Source organism: Hetaerina americana, unplaced genomic scaffold (assembly GCF_022747635.1).
Source record: "Hetaerina americana unplaced genomic scaffold, ioHetAmer1.1.p SCAF_10, whole genome shotgun sequence".
NCBI lineage: Eukaryota > Metazoa > Arthropoda > Insecta > Odonata > Calopterygidae > Hetaerina > Hetaerina americana.
Window position 1 is genome coordinate 39579610 of NW_027286070.1, and position 13202 is coordinate 39592811.

Consider the following 13202-nt stretch of genomic DNA (forward strand, 5'->3'; position numbering starts at 1 on the left):
TTCTTCATTAACAAGCCTGCTGCTAACACTTTTTTTTTCACATCTATTGATCACCGATCTGTCATGAAATAATCTTTTAATACATATTCAGCATGATTTAAAAATATTTTTTCCTTATTTATATAGAAACTTTCATAATTTCCATTAACATTTAAACCATTTTAGATTTGCATCTCTCTTCATATTCTTAATCATAGTATGTGGTAAAACAAGTGAAACTATTTTGAAACATACAAAAATACCGAATAAATAGTAAAATATATGCCTAGTGTTTACGACAGACTCTTAATATCAAATATTAGTTTGCCATATTACTCCATAATCAATATTTACATTTTTATTTCAATTTAATTAGGCATATTGTATTAATTATTGCATTGTCAAATTTTTTCACTAACTAAACAAAGCATAAATATTTCTACACTTGAAGAGAACATCTACAAAAAAACATTCCATTTCAGTCCAAATTAAATTTATTTTTCAGAAATAAATCTATTTCACAGCAGTTTTCATTAAATTAATTATTAATTATGTATATCAGTTCCTTGTAGGTAATCAGTAATATTCATGAGAAGTGATTAAAACTACTCAAATGTGCTTAATTTATGGAAAACAGGGAGCTTGTCCTCGTTGCTGATGCATTGCGTCTTGGTGGTGCTATCCTTGGAGTATACCCAGATATGCTGGCACCTCAACTAGTTGGAAGGTTGCTGCCTGAGATAGGACCAAATCCAAATGTAAGAAGTCTGCTCAGGCAGTGTGATGCTGAAGGCACAGAACATTGTGCCCTTATCCCTTATTTCCACTGCCTGCACACACCTGGTGGGCCATTAAAGGTAAGGTGACAGGGGGGAGCTGAACAAACTTCAGATCTTGTATGATTTCTTGTTGGTAACATGTCCCACAGTAGTTTCAATATTTATTTTATTATTATTATTAAGGTAAGTTTTCAATGGACTCAACTACCAAGTAAATATCCTGTCTCTCCTTGCAAAACACAACATCCTTCTCTTCCTCAAGTCCCTCTTCATCTCGTTATACTTCCTCCCTTCATTCCGTCCAACATCCCTATCCTAATTCTGCCCCTTCCTCGTTTTTCTAAAATTCTTCCCTCTATCACAGTCTGAACATCCCATTGCCAATCAATATGTTCTGCATCCATAATTTCCGTGTCCTTAGGATTTCTCCCAACAATCCCCTCTTCTCCCCAGCCATACTTAACACCTACTCATTTGTTTTCTTTTCTGTCCAATTCACCTTCTTTATCCTTCTCCATATCCAAATTTCAAAAGCCTTCATTCTACATCTGTCCTCCTGCTTTGGTGAACATGTTTCCAACAAGGTTTAACTTAAAATTCTACAGTGCTGAATATTTATAACCTATTTATAATGTTTATTTAGCAATATATTTTTGAATTGAAATGTCTTTTCCAATTACCAAGAAATAATTTTTGGCAGTAAAGCTTCAGCTTCTCATATTAAATATCATGTTTGAATGTTTCTATTTAAGGACAAAAATTAAGATAAACCATTTTGCAGTCAAAGTGACCGCTGTTTGTGCTTTTAGACAGTAGGGAATTCTGGCGCTCCCACTCTTTAGCTGCATAAATAGTCTATAAATCTCCAAGTGACAAATAAGCATTATAGTGATGCTGATATTTTCCTTTTTCATATGCTCTTAAAGTCACCTTTTATGTCCATATTACCAGTGAAATCTTAGTGGCTATGATTTTTGTAATTGAGAAGAAGTGTATAGTTTAGTTCCTTAAACTTTTAGTGTCTAGAAAAACTTCTCTTTCACTTTCTGTTGATTGATGTTGCTTGTAAATTCTCAGTATGACAGTCCTAGTCGAAGGGTACCTTTTTCAATTATCACTTTCAGGATTCTTTTGCAGGTCGAATATTTTAGTGAAACTTGCAACATCACCTTACCAACTGAATGAATTCCCCATAAATTCATGAAAAACTTATAAGTTAAATCATTGATGGTAGACCCTTGGATAATAATTTAGCATGTAAAATGAACTATATCTCTCATTCACTACTGGTAATCATCATTTCCAAGAGGGCATTATATTATGATGAGGATCTTCTTTTAAAATTACATATAAATTTGGGACTATATTTTAATGTTACATATTCTACTTTATTTTACTAATGCCCATATTTATCAGCCCTTTTGGATCTTTTTTAATTTTTCACTTCAATCCTAAATTGTTCGAAATATCCCTCGAAAAATTAATTCGTGACAATCTATCAAATTGTTGGATAATAATTAATATCCAATTTCATGTTCTCTAGGTATGCTATTAAATTATATTTGATTGTATTTACAGTACTCTCTGGAAGGGCATCAGTTTGCAGTGTTTGGATTCAGACTGACAACTGATTATAGGTATGTTGTCTCTATCTCCAATAAATTCATCACTTGGGACTTGTCAACGAGTGATCTTGCCCGAGATGTGAATCCTGGTTTGCAGGGAATAATGCAACAGCTAGTTCTAAGTCCTGACAATCGTTTTGGCTCTGCTTATACCAATAACAACCAGGTAAAGTGACTATAGTTACTTTTTAATTAAAGGTGGATATTATTATTTAACACATCAAAAATGCAGTTGCTAGATGTAAAGTGATGAGCAACAATTTTTTTAGGGGAGAAAAGATATTACTTGTTCGCTATATTGTTCATGCAATAGAGTTATGATTTGACTATAATAAATGGGATTCATAGTTATAACAATAATATTTTATCAAATTATGATATTAAAAGAAAAATTATGTCTTTCCTTAAATATTACTATTCAACACACCACTGATTAGCCATAAAATAATGCAAAAGATGAAAGTTTTTAATGTAAATGACAAATAATAGAATACCAATAAGTTCGGAGCTATTATGGCCATATTTTCATGTGCACATTATATGTCTCTTATGTACTTATTAGTATGTATGTATTTAGTGTTATCTTCATCATTTCCTAAATCCTATTCTTCATTCCATCCATCATTCTGAAAATTTTAAGGCAGTTAAAATTAATGCTAGTTGATTACTCATCATGCCCATGCCTCATTTTTGGCAGACAAATCAACAGTGGAAGTTAATACTAAATCTCTGATAAGTTCCATTATCAGTTTTTAATAAGTGGCTGGAAATAATGAAACATCTGAAAAGCCTTCTCATGTGGATCACATGGCACTGTCACTTGTCCACTTGAAATGGCCCCTTTCAAAGATCCCAGCAGTTCCAGCCACTGACCATCCCAACCACAACTCCCACCTCCCACAGAGCTAACAGATAAAGGTCACCAGCCTCCTCTACTCTCGACTATTCAGTGCAGACAGCTTCTTTGTATGTCCTCCTGCACTAAATTGTGACTATTTTATGGATATTGAATCAATGTGTTCTTGATAATTTTGGCAGATGAATAAATGCCAATATATCTTTTTGAAAATCTCTCTGAAGGAAACAAAAATGATACCATCAATAAAATATGCTTATGAAGTCATACACTCAGATCCTACAGAATTTTAGACAATAAACAAAATTGGTTATTGAAATTTTAATTATGGAATTGTGTTTTTAGGTGTTTATTTACATTGGGTTATATTGCATGCTTTAAGAATCTTATGCTTATGATATTCTAATAAGGCTCCATAAAAATTGTATGGCATAACCCATAAATTCAAGATGCTCAATGGAGAGCTTGAAATTAAATTTCTTGCAATTCTTGTTGAATACTCTGTGAAACCAAAAATAGAAACCAGAATTTACAATTTCCCATGAAACACCATATTTTTTAGCTGCCTTACGTACCAGCTAGTAACAGATGCAACAGCTCACACAGCGTGTCTTAGAGCATTAAAGCAATAATTAGAAGATCCTATGATTTTGTTTTAAAATCTACAATTGCGATTTAGTCTTTTATTACTGACTAGCATACAATTTCTTTTTACTTTTCAGTCTGAATAATTCCAATTTTCTCTTTCTTGAAAAATAAGTGAGAGAGCCCAATGGTCTCTCTACATCAACTCAATTTACATTTATCATGTTAATTTTTACCTCATTAACTTAAATACTGATACTTTTTGTATCAGGTAATCTCACGTTTACTTTTGTGCTAATTATATGATTTTGCAGACTGTACTTTTGAATATGCTGACCAATGAATTTGTCATATTGGATAATCCACTGGATGATGGAGAGCAAGTCACTGGACTGTTTCTCTTAAACACACACCTTTTTGTCCATGGAAGAAGGACGTGGTGCCAGTTTGATATGAGAGGTCGGCTTCAAGAGAAGAAGTACTGCAATCCTCCTGGTGTTGAGGCCAACTCTAGTATGTATCATGTTCTTGATAGCATTATTACAGCATGAAGAAAACCAGCGGGAAAATAAAATATATTTTCCAAAATCATGATATTGAATACATATTTTTATCAGGAGTTCCTCACTGCTATGCTGTACTGTAAAACCTTGCTATTTCAATCCTGCCGAATTCAAAATATCTCATAATTAAAAACTAAAAACAGTTCCCAACCAAAAGCATAGGGTTTTACATTAATTTTAGTACAGATTCAATTTCTTTTGAAATGTTTGTTGAGCCAGTGTACACTATTAAGCATTTACATATTGCAGAGTTACACACATACAAGGGATGGCTCAGTTTGAATCTCCAGTACTTCTATTCTAGGCCAAGAATAAGGATTGATTACTTTAAAAGTTGAAAATTGATCCTGAATCCTGGGCACATGCTGCTCTCTATTGCTGGGGTGCATTCTGTTCTGGTAATGTGTTTATGGTTAAAATGTCTATTAGCAAAGCTCTAAAGTTGTCATACTAGCAATCTGCCAAATAAACCAAATCAAGGAAGAGGAAATAGAAGTATAATATGAAGCACTTGGGTATGTTCCAGTTCTTAATGCAATGCTATGAAGCATCAGCTCATTAGGTTCCATTTCTTCATTCTTGCCTCAACGTGTTGGTGGGTGCACCAACCTCTTTAGCCCCTGGCCTGGAGCACTTGGTGCAAATGATGTGAAGGTGCATATAAGTAATTTGAATTGTATATTTGTGAACGATTATGTAATTTTTACCCCTGATTTCAAGCATGCCATTACTCATTTGTTTTCATGCATAATATTAACATTTTGTTTTGAAGGAAATACAAGGTAAATCAGCTGTGGTATATTACTATTTGATAGCAAAAGTCATTTAATTAATGAATCCCATGCCGTTATACATGGGATTTCAGAAAGGTGGTTTACTGGTTGACATAATAAAAAATTAATAACCAAATAAGAATGTGACTTAATGGAAAAATTTGTCTCACAAGATTCTTTAATTGAGAACCATTGAGTTCTTAACTTTTTGTTTGTTATGTTTAAAAAAAATCCTACCATGCACTAGAATCGCATGATTATATGAGAAGTCCAGTGGCGCTTGAAATTTTCCAAACTTCTTATAATAAGATGCAAAATACATTGATGTCTGGGTCTCTTGTTTGGAATGCTCTGAATGAACTATTAGATGGCAAGTAGTTCATATCTTTGGCAATCAGTTAATTGGTGGTCATTAGAAAAATGATGGAAAATGGGTCTTAACCCTCTTGCTGGTGTGGATGTACCTAGTATGTTTGCATCTCGGCTGCTGTGCAGCTACCTATAGTGTGCTGAAGAGGGCCACTTTGTGAATGAAATACATGCCTGTATAAACATTGCCTAAATTTCATATTGCCATCCAATGAGAAGAATGAAGAAAATAAAATGGTTGGAAGGGGAGACAAACATTTAAGTTCTACACATAGTAAGGTTGGCTATTCGGCAAAATTTGATGAAGGCAGGGCACATTAATACAGATGATACTGAGACGCAATGAGCTGGTGAACATGTTAATAGAAGGGAGAATGCTGGAATGCTAGGAAAGTAAGGTAGGGGAAGGATAAGACCATACATTTTAATTTAGGGATGTATTCAGAGCTAAAGAATTATTGTAGCATGTATGATTTAATTAGAGGGTACTTAGGCTGTATATTATTATTAAGAATTAGGATCACAGTAGTGTATGGTACCAGAGTCAATGAAAAATGTAACCGAACCCAGTAGATAATCACTTATTAATGAAGGAAACAAAACCTTAAGCCAAATGAGGAAATAATCCATGGGAGGTTGTCCTATAAAAGTACTCAGATAATTGCAAGTGCCAGTGATTATGCTTTAGACAATTATAAAGAATTTTTTCATGATTATAATTGAACATTTGATCATAAATTGCCAGTATGGCACACCAGGGCACAGCATAGACACTAAATTATACTAAAAAGATAACCTCAGAATCAGCTTTATACAAACACATGCATCTATCTAACTTAGGTTATCTTTTTTCTGGAGATGGTTTCAACATTGTACTAGAATGGTTTGTAAGTGATAGATATGTCAGTTGACATGAAAGAATTATCATTGATCAATCAATGAATCTCTGAAGTTCTTATTGGGCTAAAAGTGTTTTCTTATTTACTTCCTACAGGTGAGAATGGACATTGGCCAGATCCAGAGCGAATACTTTCTACAAGCTCTGCTGATGACGATGCCACACAAAATGGAGAAATAAAAAATAATTCCAGCGAGAACAAGTCTCAAAATCCCCATGGAAGAAAGCTTAGCAAGAGGGACTCACAGGCCTACATACAGATACAGGTGTTACATTTATTGATATGCTTGCATTTATGAATAAGTGTTGATGATTCTTGTTTTGGAGTAGAGCATTATTTTAGTAACTCACTGGCCAGGTACAATGTGGAAGGACCCTGCATTGAATGGTTTCAAATTGAAGGGTCATCTAATCAATTGGAATAATTCAATGAAGACCCAGGATTGAAAAAATTTAGACCTTAAGGGGAAATGTGCACTTCAACATATTATATTAATCCAACGAACAATATCATTGAGAGTGAGTGATTAATACTTAACAAGATCCAATTGATCTTATAAATGTAATCTGATGGCTCTATTTGACAATATCATGCACATGCTGAGCACTTGTCTCCAAAGCCTACACCTATCTCCAGTGGCTATTCAAAGCAGGAGTAGTTGTGAATGTGGTATCATTACTAATTTGATGAAAATAAATATAAAAATGGAGTTTTTATGAGAAACCTTCAATTATTTAATCTATAAAATTTCTAAAAAGACTTATATTTACATTTAATGTTACATTTTCAATTGATTTGGTATTTATTTAGAAAGCAATACCTTGTCGAATTAGTATCTATGACTCAAAGAATGGAAATGTGTTATTTCTTCTATAATGCCCCTGTTATATTATCGGTGATGCATGCTGAGAAAATTTATTGAGTATATTGACATCTATTATAGATGATATTAAGTTTAGGACTATATAATTTGCACCAATTTTCTTATAAAAAATCAATATGTGAAACAAGGTCATTGTTGTGTCATTACAATAATATGATATTTCAAAGAATTTCTCAGGCAATTAGCAGTAGACATGCTCTGGAAGTAGTCACTGGAAGTCGTTCTTGATCTAGGAGGGAAACTGTTAGGTCCATGATTTCAGGAGTATTGGAAAAGACCCAACAATTCAACTCATTTAACACAATCATATATCATAACATAAATGAAAATCCTTAAAAAAATCATTGGCAAACATTTTTCTGTTGTAGCCCAAGCTATTATTCATTGTTTCTTTCTTTCAGAATAACCCTGAGAATGATCAAATACTGTCGAGAACAGATTCTGCAAATGAGAGTAATACAACAGCTGCCATTGTGCACAAGATGAAGAAACAGCGCACTAAGAAAGATTCTAATATTTCTATGATGTCTGAACTAGAAAATGAAAATTCTGACCAAACAAACAGTTCCCAGGGAAAGACTTTAATTGCAAATATTCTCCTTTATATGGAATTTACATCTTTGACAACATATCGATTTGTATACTGGACTGGTGAATTGGAATCACCACTTTTGGTCATGCAAACTACTAAGGATTCTGTAGAGCTTGAACCCTTCTCATTCCACAGGCAAGTAAAGAACTAAACATTACAGAAATCCATTACATGGAATTTCATCAATCATTATAATACTTATTTAATAGGTACTAGTACATACATTTTATGGTATAGAACAGGTGGAATAAAATATCTTGCCTATAGGATAGTTGTGTAGTTAATATTTCAATTGTGGGACATTAGGTATTTACATGGGAAAATAAAAACTGTCATATCTACGAAGATAAGAGTTCCTGCTAAAAAGGCTTAAATATGAATAATATTCTGAAAGTCCCTCGAGGTTCTGGTGTTGTATTAATGAGCATCACTATTTATTTTGACACCAAGGAATTTTCTATGGCGACAAATGAAAACAATTGTAAGAAAAACATGTAGTCCACTAAGGAAATAATTAAAATCTATGCCATTTGGACTAGTGCCTAGGGTATGGAACCCCCAAAACTTTATATTATATTGAATATGTATTCTCTTTTTGTAATAGAGGGTTTAGCAGAATGTTTTGTTTATTAATATTTAATTACTTTGAGGTAGACCCATGAAGCAAGTAATGGGTTCAATATTAACGCACCATGTTTTATTCAATTTCGTGCTAAATATCAATCTCTCTCTACGGTACCAGATTTTACAAGATGGCCATATGGCAATGAAGCTGCAGGTCTTCTTTTCTTGTATGCAAGAACTTCATGAATTTAATTATTTTTCCAGTGGCCTCGCAGTTTCAGAAATTGCATTGATATACTCTGAGTTAACTATCAGTGCAGGCTAGATATGAATGTTTTGGTATCATAGGCAGTATGTGTTGTCATTCGACATAATAGGAAGCATGTTCTGTGGCAGGAGTACAGATTCAGATGTAAATAAATTAAAACAATATTCTCTTGTAGCAATAATGTTCAGAGGGCATCATCTGAACCCTTTAGTGTTCCCACACTGGTCTTTAATAAGTAGTAGTTTTTAGGGGAGGCGACCGACAGCTGAGGTCATTTGCACCATAAGGGATGGATAGGAAAGGATGAAGGGTGGAGAGAAACCCGGCGTCGGCATTAGCCTACTCTTAACGAAAGGCACCAAGGGGTCCGCAGTTTAACGTCTCATCCGACAGACGGCGTACTCACTCAAAGTGCCCTCCACAAAGCACCTCAAGTAGGGATCGAGATACCTCTGAAAAATATTCAACATTGCCGGGATTTGAACCTGCACCCTCAAGGTGGAAAGCCAGTGCATTAGCCCCCACACCATCTTGATCCCCGTCTTTAATAATAACTTCATAAAACTTAACAAGTTAAACATTAAGCTAGTTTGTGTTTCTAGTCTAGTCTTTCAAGTTATCCAGGATAAACTTGAAATATAGTAGTAGTTTTAGGGGAGGCGACTGATGGCCAAGGTCAATTACATCATTAGGGATGAATGGGAAAGGAAGGGTGGAGAGAATCCCGCCATTGGCATCAGCCTACTCTTGGCGAAACGCAACAAAGGGTTTAAGTTAAGTTTAACATCCCATCGGATGGACATCGTACTCACTCAAAGTGCTCTCCACAAAGCGCCTCAAGTATGGATTGGGATACCACTGAAAAAAATTTGCCACCTCAAGGATCCAAACCCGGGCCCTCACGGTGGGAAGCCTGTATGTTAGCCATTGCACCATTGCAATGCCCTAGAAAAGTAAAGTTATAAAAATCGGATGCATATATTTTTCTATCAATCGTTATTTCCCTATAAGAGCCTCATCGAGCAAAGACTGACCTTGCAGAGTTGATACATATTGAAACTTCCAGTCATGGAATAACACCCTACTTCTATTTTATATGATTTAGTGCCATGGTGATGACCAAGGATAATTCAACTATGTATTGTTGTGCAACTCCAAATCGATATATTGTAAGTAAGTATCAGCTTGCGGAGAAAGGCTGGGAATTTGTGAGCAACTTGCCTTTACCTCTCAAGAAGAAAAGAATGAAGAGGGATGATGAGAGTGAAGATGAAGAGGAAGACATGGATGAGAATGATGCCTCACTGAATGGGTGGGATGAGGTTAGTGTATTATCTGAATAGTGATTCAACCCACCATGGCAAAAATAGTATTGAAAAATTCCCTAATTTTTTTTATTACTGGTGCAATTGTTAAAAAAGGTTCTCACCAGCATATAGTCAGCCCCAGAACAGTTCAGTGAACTCAAAAGTTAATTTTCCATGCATTTGGATAAGATTGTCTAATAATATTCATTGAGAATACCTTTTCAACTCTTTTAAAGGAATAAATGCATGTAGTTTCAGGGATTATAATTTCAAAGGGATTGGGGCTAATTGCTCCATTGCTTTTGTGCTTCATACAAAAAATAGCTTGTAAATTGCACGTATGCAATTTGGTGTAGGAGAAAGTGGTCAATGAAAAACAATGTGCAAGAGCCATTCATCCTTCTATAGTTTCATTTTCTGCATTCTGATTCATTAATTTATTAAATACAACACACATTTTTACTGGTGTGACCTTACATATGCACATAATAGGTATCAAGAGCTGATTTGTGAGTTGGAAACTTCCGCAGTTCAAGCAAAATAAACCCAAATAACTATAGAAAAATCAGTTTCCAACAGCAATGGAAACCTGAGGTCAAGCCTTTTCCTAATTTATTGTGTACACAATATTGTGGATGAAATCTGTAATTGCCTCCTTAAGAGCTTCCAAGATACTTGGTTGAACTTTGTAAACCTCAGCTTTGAGATATTCCCCAGGAAAAAATCATATTAGCTCAAATCTAGGGTGCAAGGGGGCCATGGAAAATCCCCTTGTAAGGAGATCAGGTGGCCTGGAAATTGTTCTTGCAGGATTTGGGGTGAATGATGGGCGGTATGAGCCATGGCACCATCCTGTTGAAACCAAAAGGCTTTTGTGTTATATTTCTCACAATACTCTTCCATTTTGGGGAGTAAAAAGTTCTCCAGCATCTCAAAATAGCACACAGTTCACAGTAACAGTTGAACCTCGAGATTCAAAAAAGTAAGGCCCAATAATGCCTACGGAGGATACAGCGCACCAAAATGTCACCTTGAGTCTATGAAGAGGTGTTGGTGAAGTTAGTGGGGGTTGTCAGTCGCCCAGTAATGACAATTTTTCTTATTTACTAAGCCGGAGAGGTAAAAATGCACTTGATTGCTAGACCACAGAATAGTGTCAGGTTGCACAGAGGTTAAGATTGTAATCCAAGAATCTGTATGGTTCAACCAGTCTTCTGAACTCTATTCTTGAACAGCCATCATCTTTTAAGGGTGTAAGTGAAGGTCAGAGTGTAAACTTTACCTTACCATTCTGGGCGATATTCCAAGAGCAGCAGCATGTTTCCACACAGAGCATGATGGAGACTGATCAATGGATGCACTGCCATGATATTTTCAAGTGTCCGCACACTTTTAGGTCACCCAGATGGTTTTCTTGGAAGTGCAGATCCTGTCGCCCATACACTAGTAATCCATTGCCTAATGGTTTAAGCATCAGGAACCCTGTCATGATGAGTCAAACTAAACCCCCTACAAAAAGCCCTTTGTGTTGCCACGACACAATCATTGTTTTTTCTACGTCAAAGCCTCAAATGCTCACCAGACCACTGCATGGTAACTAATAAAAAATATGTAGTTTCTCCCAGCTAACGCCACTACTCCCACTCCACTAATTCACCTGCCCACTCTACAATTATTTTTTGAAACTAGGCAGTCCATTCTGCCTTACCCTGAATATGCTGTAAATTAATTTGGCAAATAAAATACTTATAAGTTGCGACTGCAATCAAAGAAAATACTTATGAGTTATGATTCCTATTGATTTCCTGATTAAGAGCCATGACCACTTTTATCCTTAGGGTGCTGAGTCAGAGGAAGCTCAGGGTAAAGATACAGGAGTTGAAGATGAGCAGGCACTACTGCAGCTGAAACTTGATAAAGAAGAAGCCACACTGCTTGGAACTGTGTCTTATGGTTTTGTGGTATGGCAGGATGTAGATGGAGGTCTCAGCAGGAATCAGGAGGACAACTTCTCTAGTTTGAAACCAGGCACTAATACTCAGGTTGCACATGTTCCAATAAGTGTCATTGCACTGCCACTTCCATATGGTGTGAGAAACATTTCTACACGCCTCCTCCAATCAAATTCTGTGGTTGTTTCAGCCAACCGGGATGTTGCTATTGCAGGCGTCAGGTGAGTTGACTTGAATTTCCATTACCAGCAAATTAACACACATACCAATGCAGAATTCAGAAGTTGAATGTAAAATCATCCGCAAATACATATTTGTGTCACAGTGTTGGTAATTCTTTAATTCTTATTTTATTATCCATTTGCTAATGTTGAACAATATTTTTCATTATTTTTAATAAGGATTGAATTGACTCTTATAATTTTAGGAAAAATCTCTATGTCTGGAAACTGGAAAATGGAGAATTGATGAAGGTGCTAGATGCACACTTTGGTAGAATAATATCTCTTGAACCGCTGACTGTTGGCAACTGGAATTCGGTAAATATTTTTAATGATGTCCAGGGATTAAAATTAACCTGATTGATATTTTCTCTATCATTTCAATGTAATATTTTTATAACATATGAATGTGATTCATTATATTAGCCACGTAATAAATGGTAAGAAGTTAAGCAGCAACCATTAAATATCCATTTATCATTAGAACTTTTCAAAATGCATCTGAAAATATTAATCCTAAAGCTTGAACAACATCTTTCTGATGAAGGATCCATTCTGCTTTTGGGAATTTCCATCTCGTAGGTTTATTGTTCGACAACTGTTTCACTCCCAATCCTGGAGGCTCTTCAGGTCGAAGTAGCCCTGATCAGAAGACACCTCCAGGACTGGGAGCCAAAACAGTTGTTGAGCAATCAACCTACGTGATGGTAATACCTGGAAATAGCATGGTTCCTTCATCTGAAAATATGCTCAAAACAACAATTATGTCGAATAAAGTGATATAACACTGCTCGAAAGAAAGCAACAAAAAATTCAAGTTACAAAATATAGAGGAGCTACTATAATGGTGTTCTATATTTGGTAATGAATAAATAGTACGAGGGTCATCCGGAAAGTAGTACCCGTTCGTGAAATAAAGACACAAAAGTAAATATTAACAAACATAAAAAATTTTATTTGAAAGAGGATACTTTAAACTACTTCTCA

At 35.2% G+C, this 13202-nt stretch overlaps 1 protein-coding gene across 1 annotated transcript in view; it reads left to right on the plus strand.

Annotated features, from left to right (window-relative positions):
• Positions 1 to 13202, plus strand: part of LOC139700311 (uncharacterized) — a 74580-nt gene that overhangs the window by 44052 nt on the left and 17326 nt on the right. Inside the window, exons 17-24 of the mRNA XM_071598951.1 lie at positions 617 to 836; positions 2337 to 2549; positions 4139 to 4337; positions 6524 to 6693; positions 7713 to 8038; positions 9841 to 10057; positions 11881 to 12215; positions 12422 to 12533. Of these exons, the coding sequence (XP_071455052.1) occupies positions 617 to 836; positions 2337 to 2549; positions 4139 to 4337; positions 6524 to 6693; positions 7713 to 8038; positions 9841 to 10057; positions 11881 to 12215; positions 12422 to 12533 (1792 nt within the window). The remainder of the gene's footprint in view (positions 1 to 616; positions 837 to 2336; positions 2550 to 4138; positions 4338 to 6523; positions 6694 to 7712; positions 8039 to 9840; positions 10058 to 11880; positions 12216 to 12421; positions 12534 to 13202) is intronic.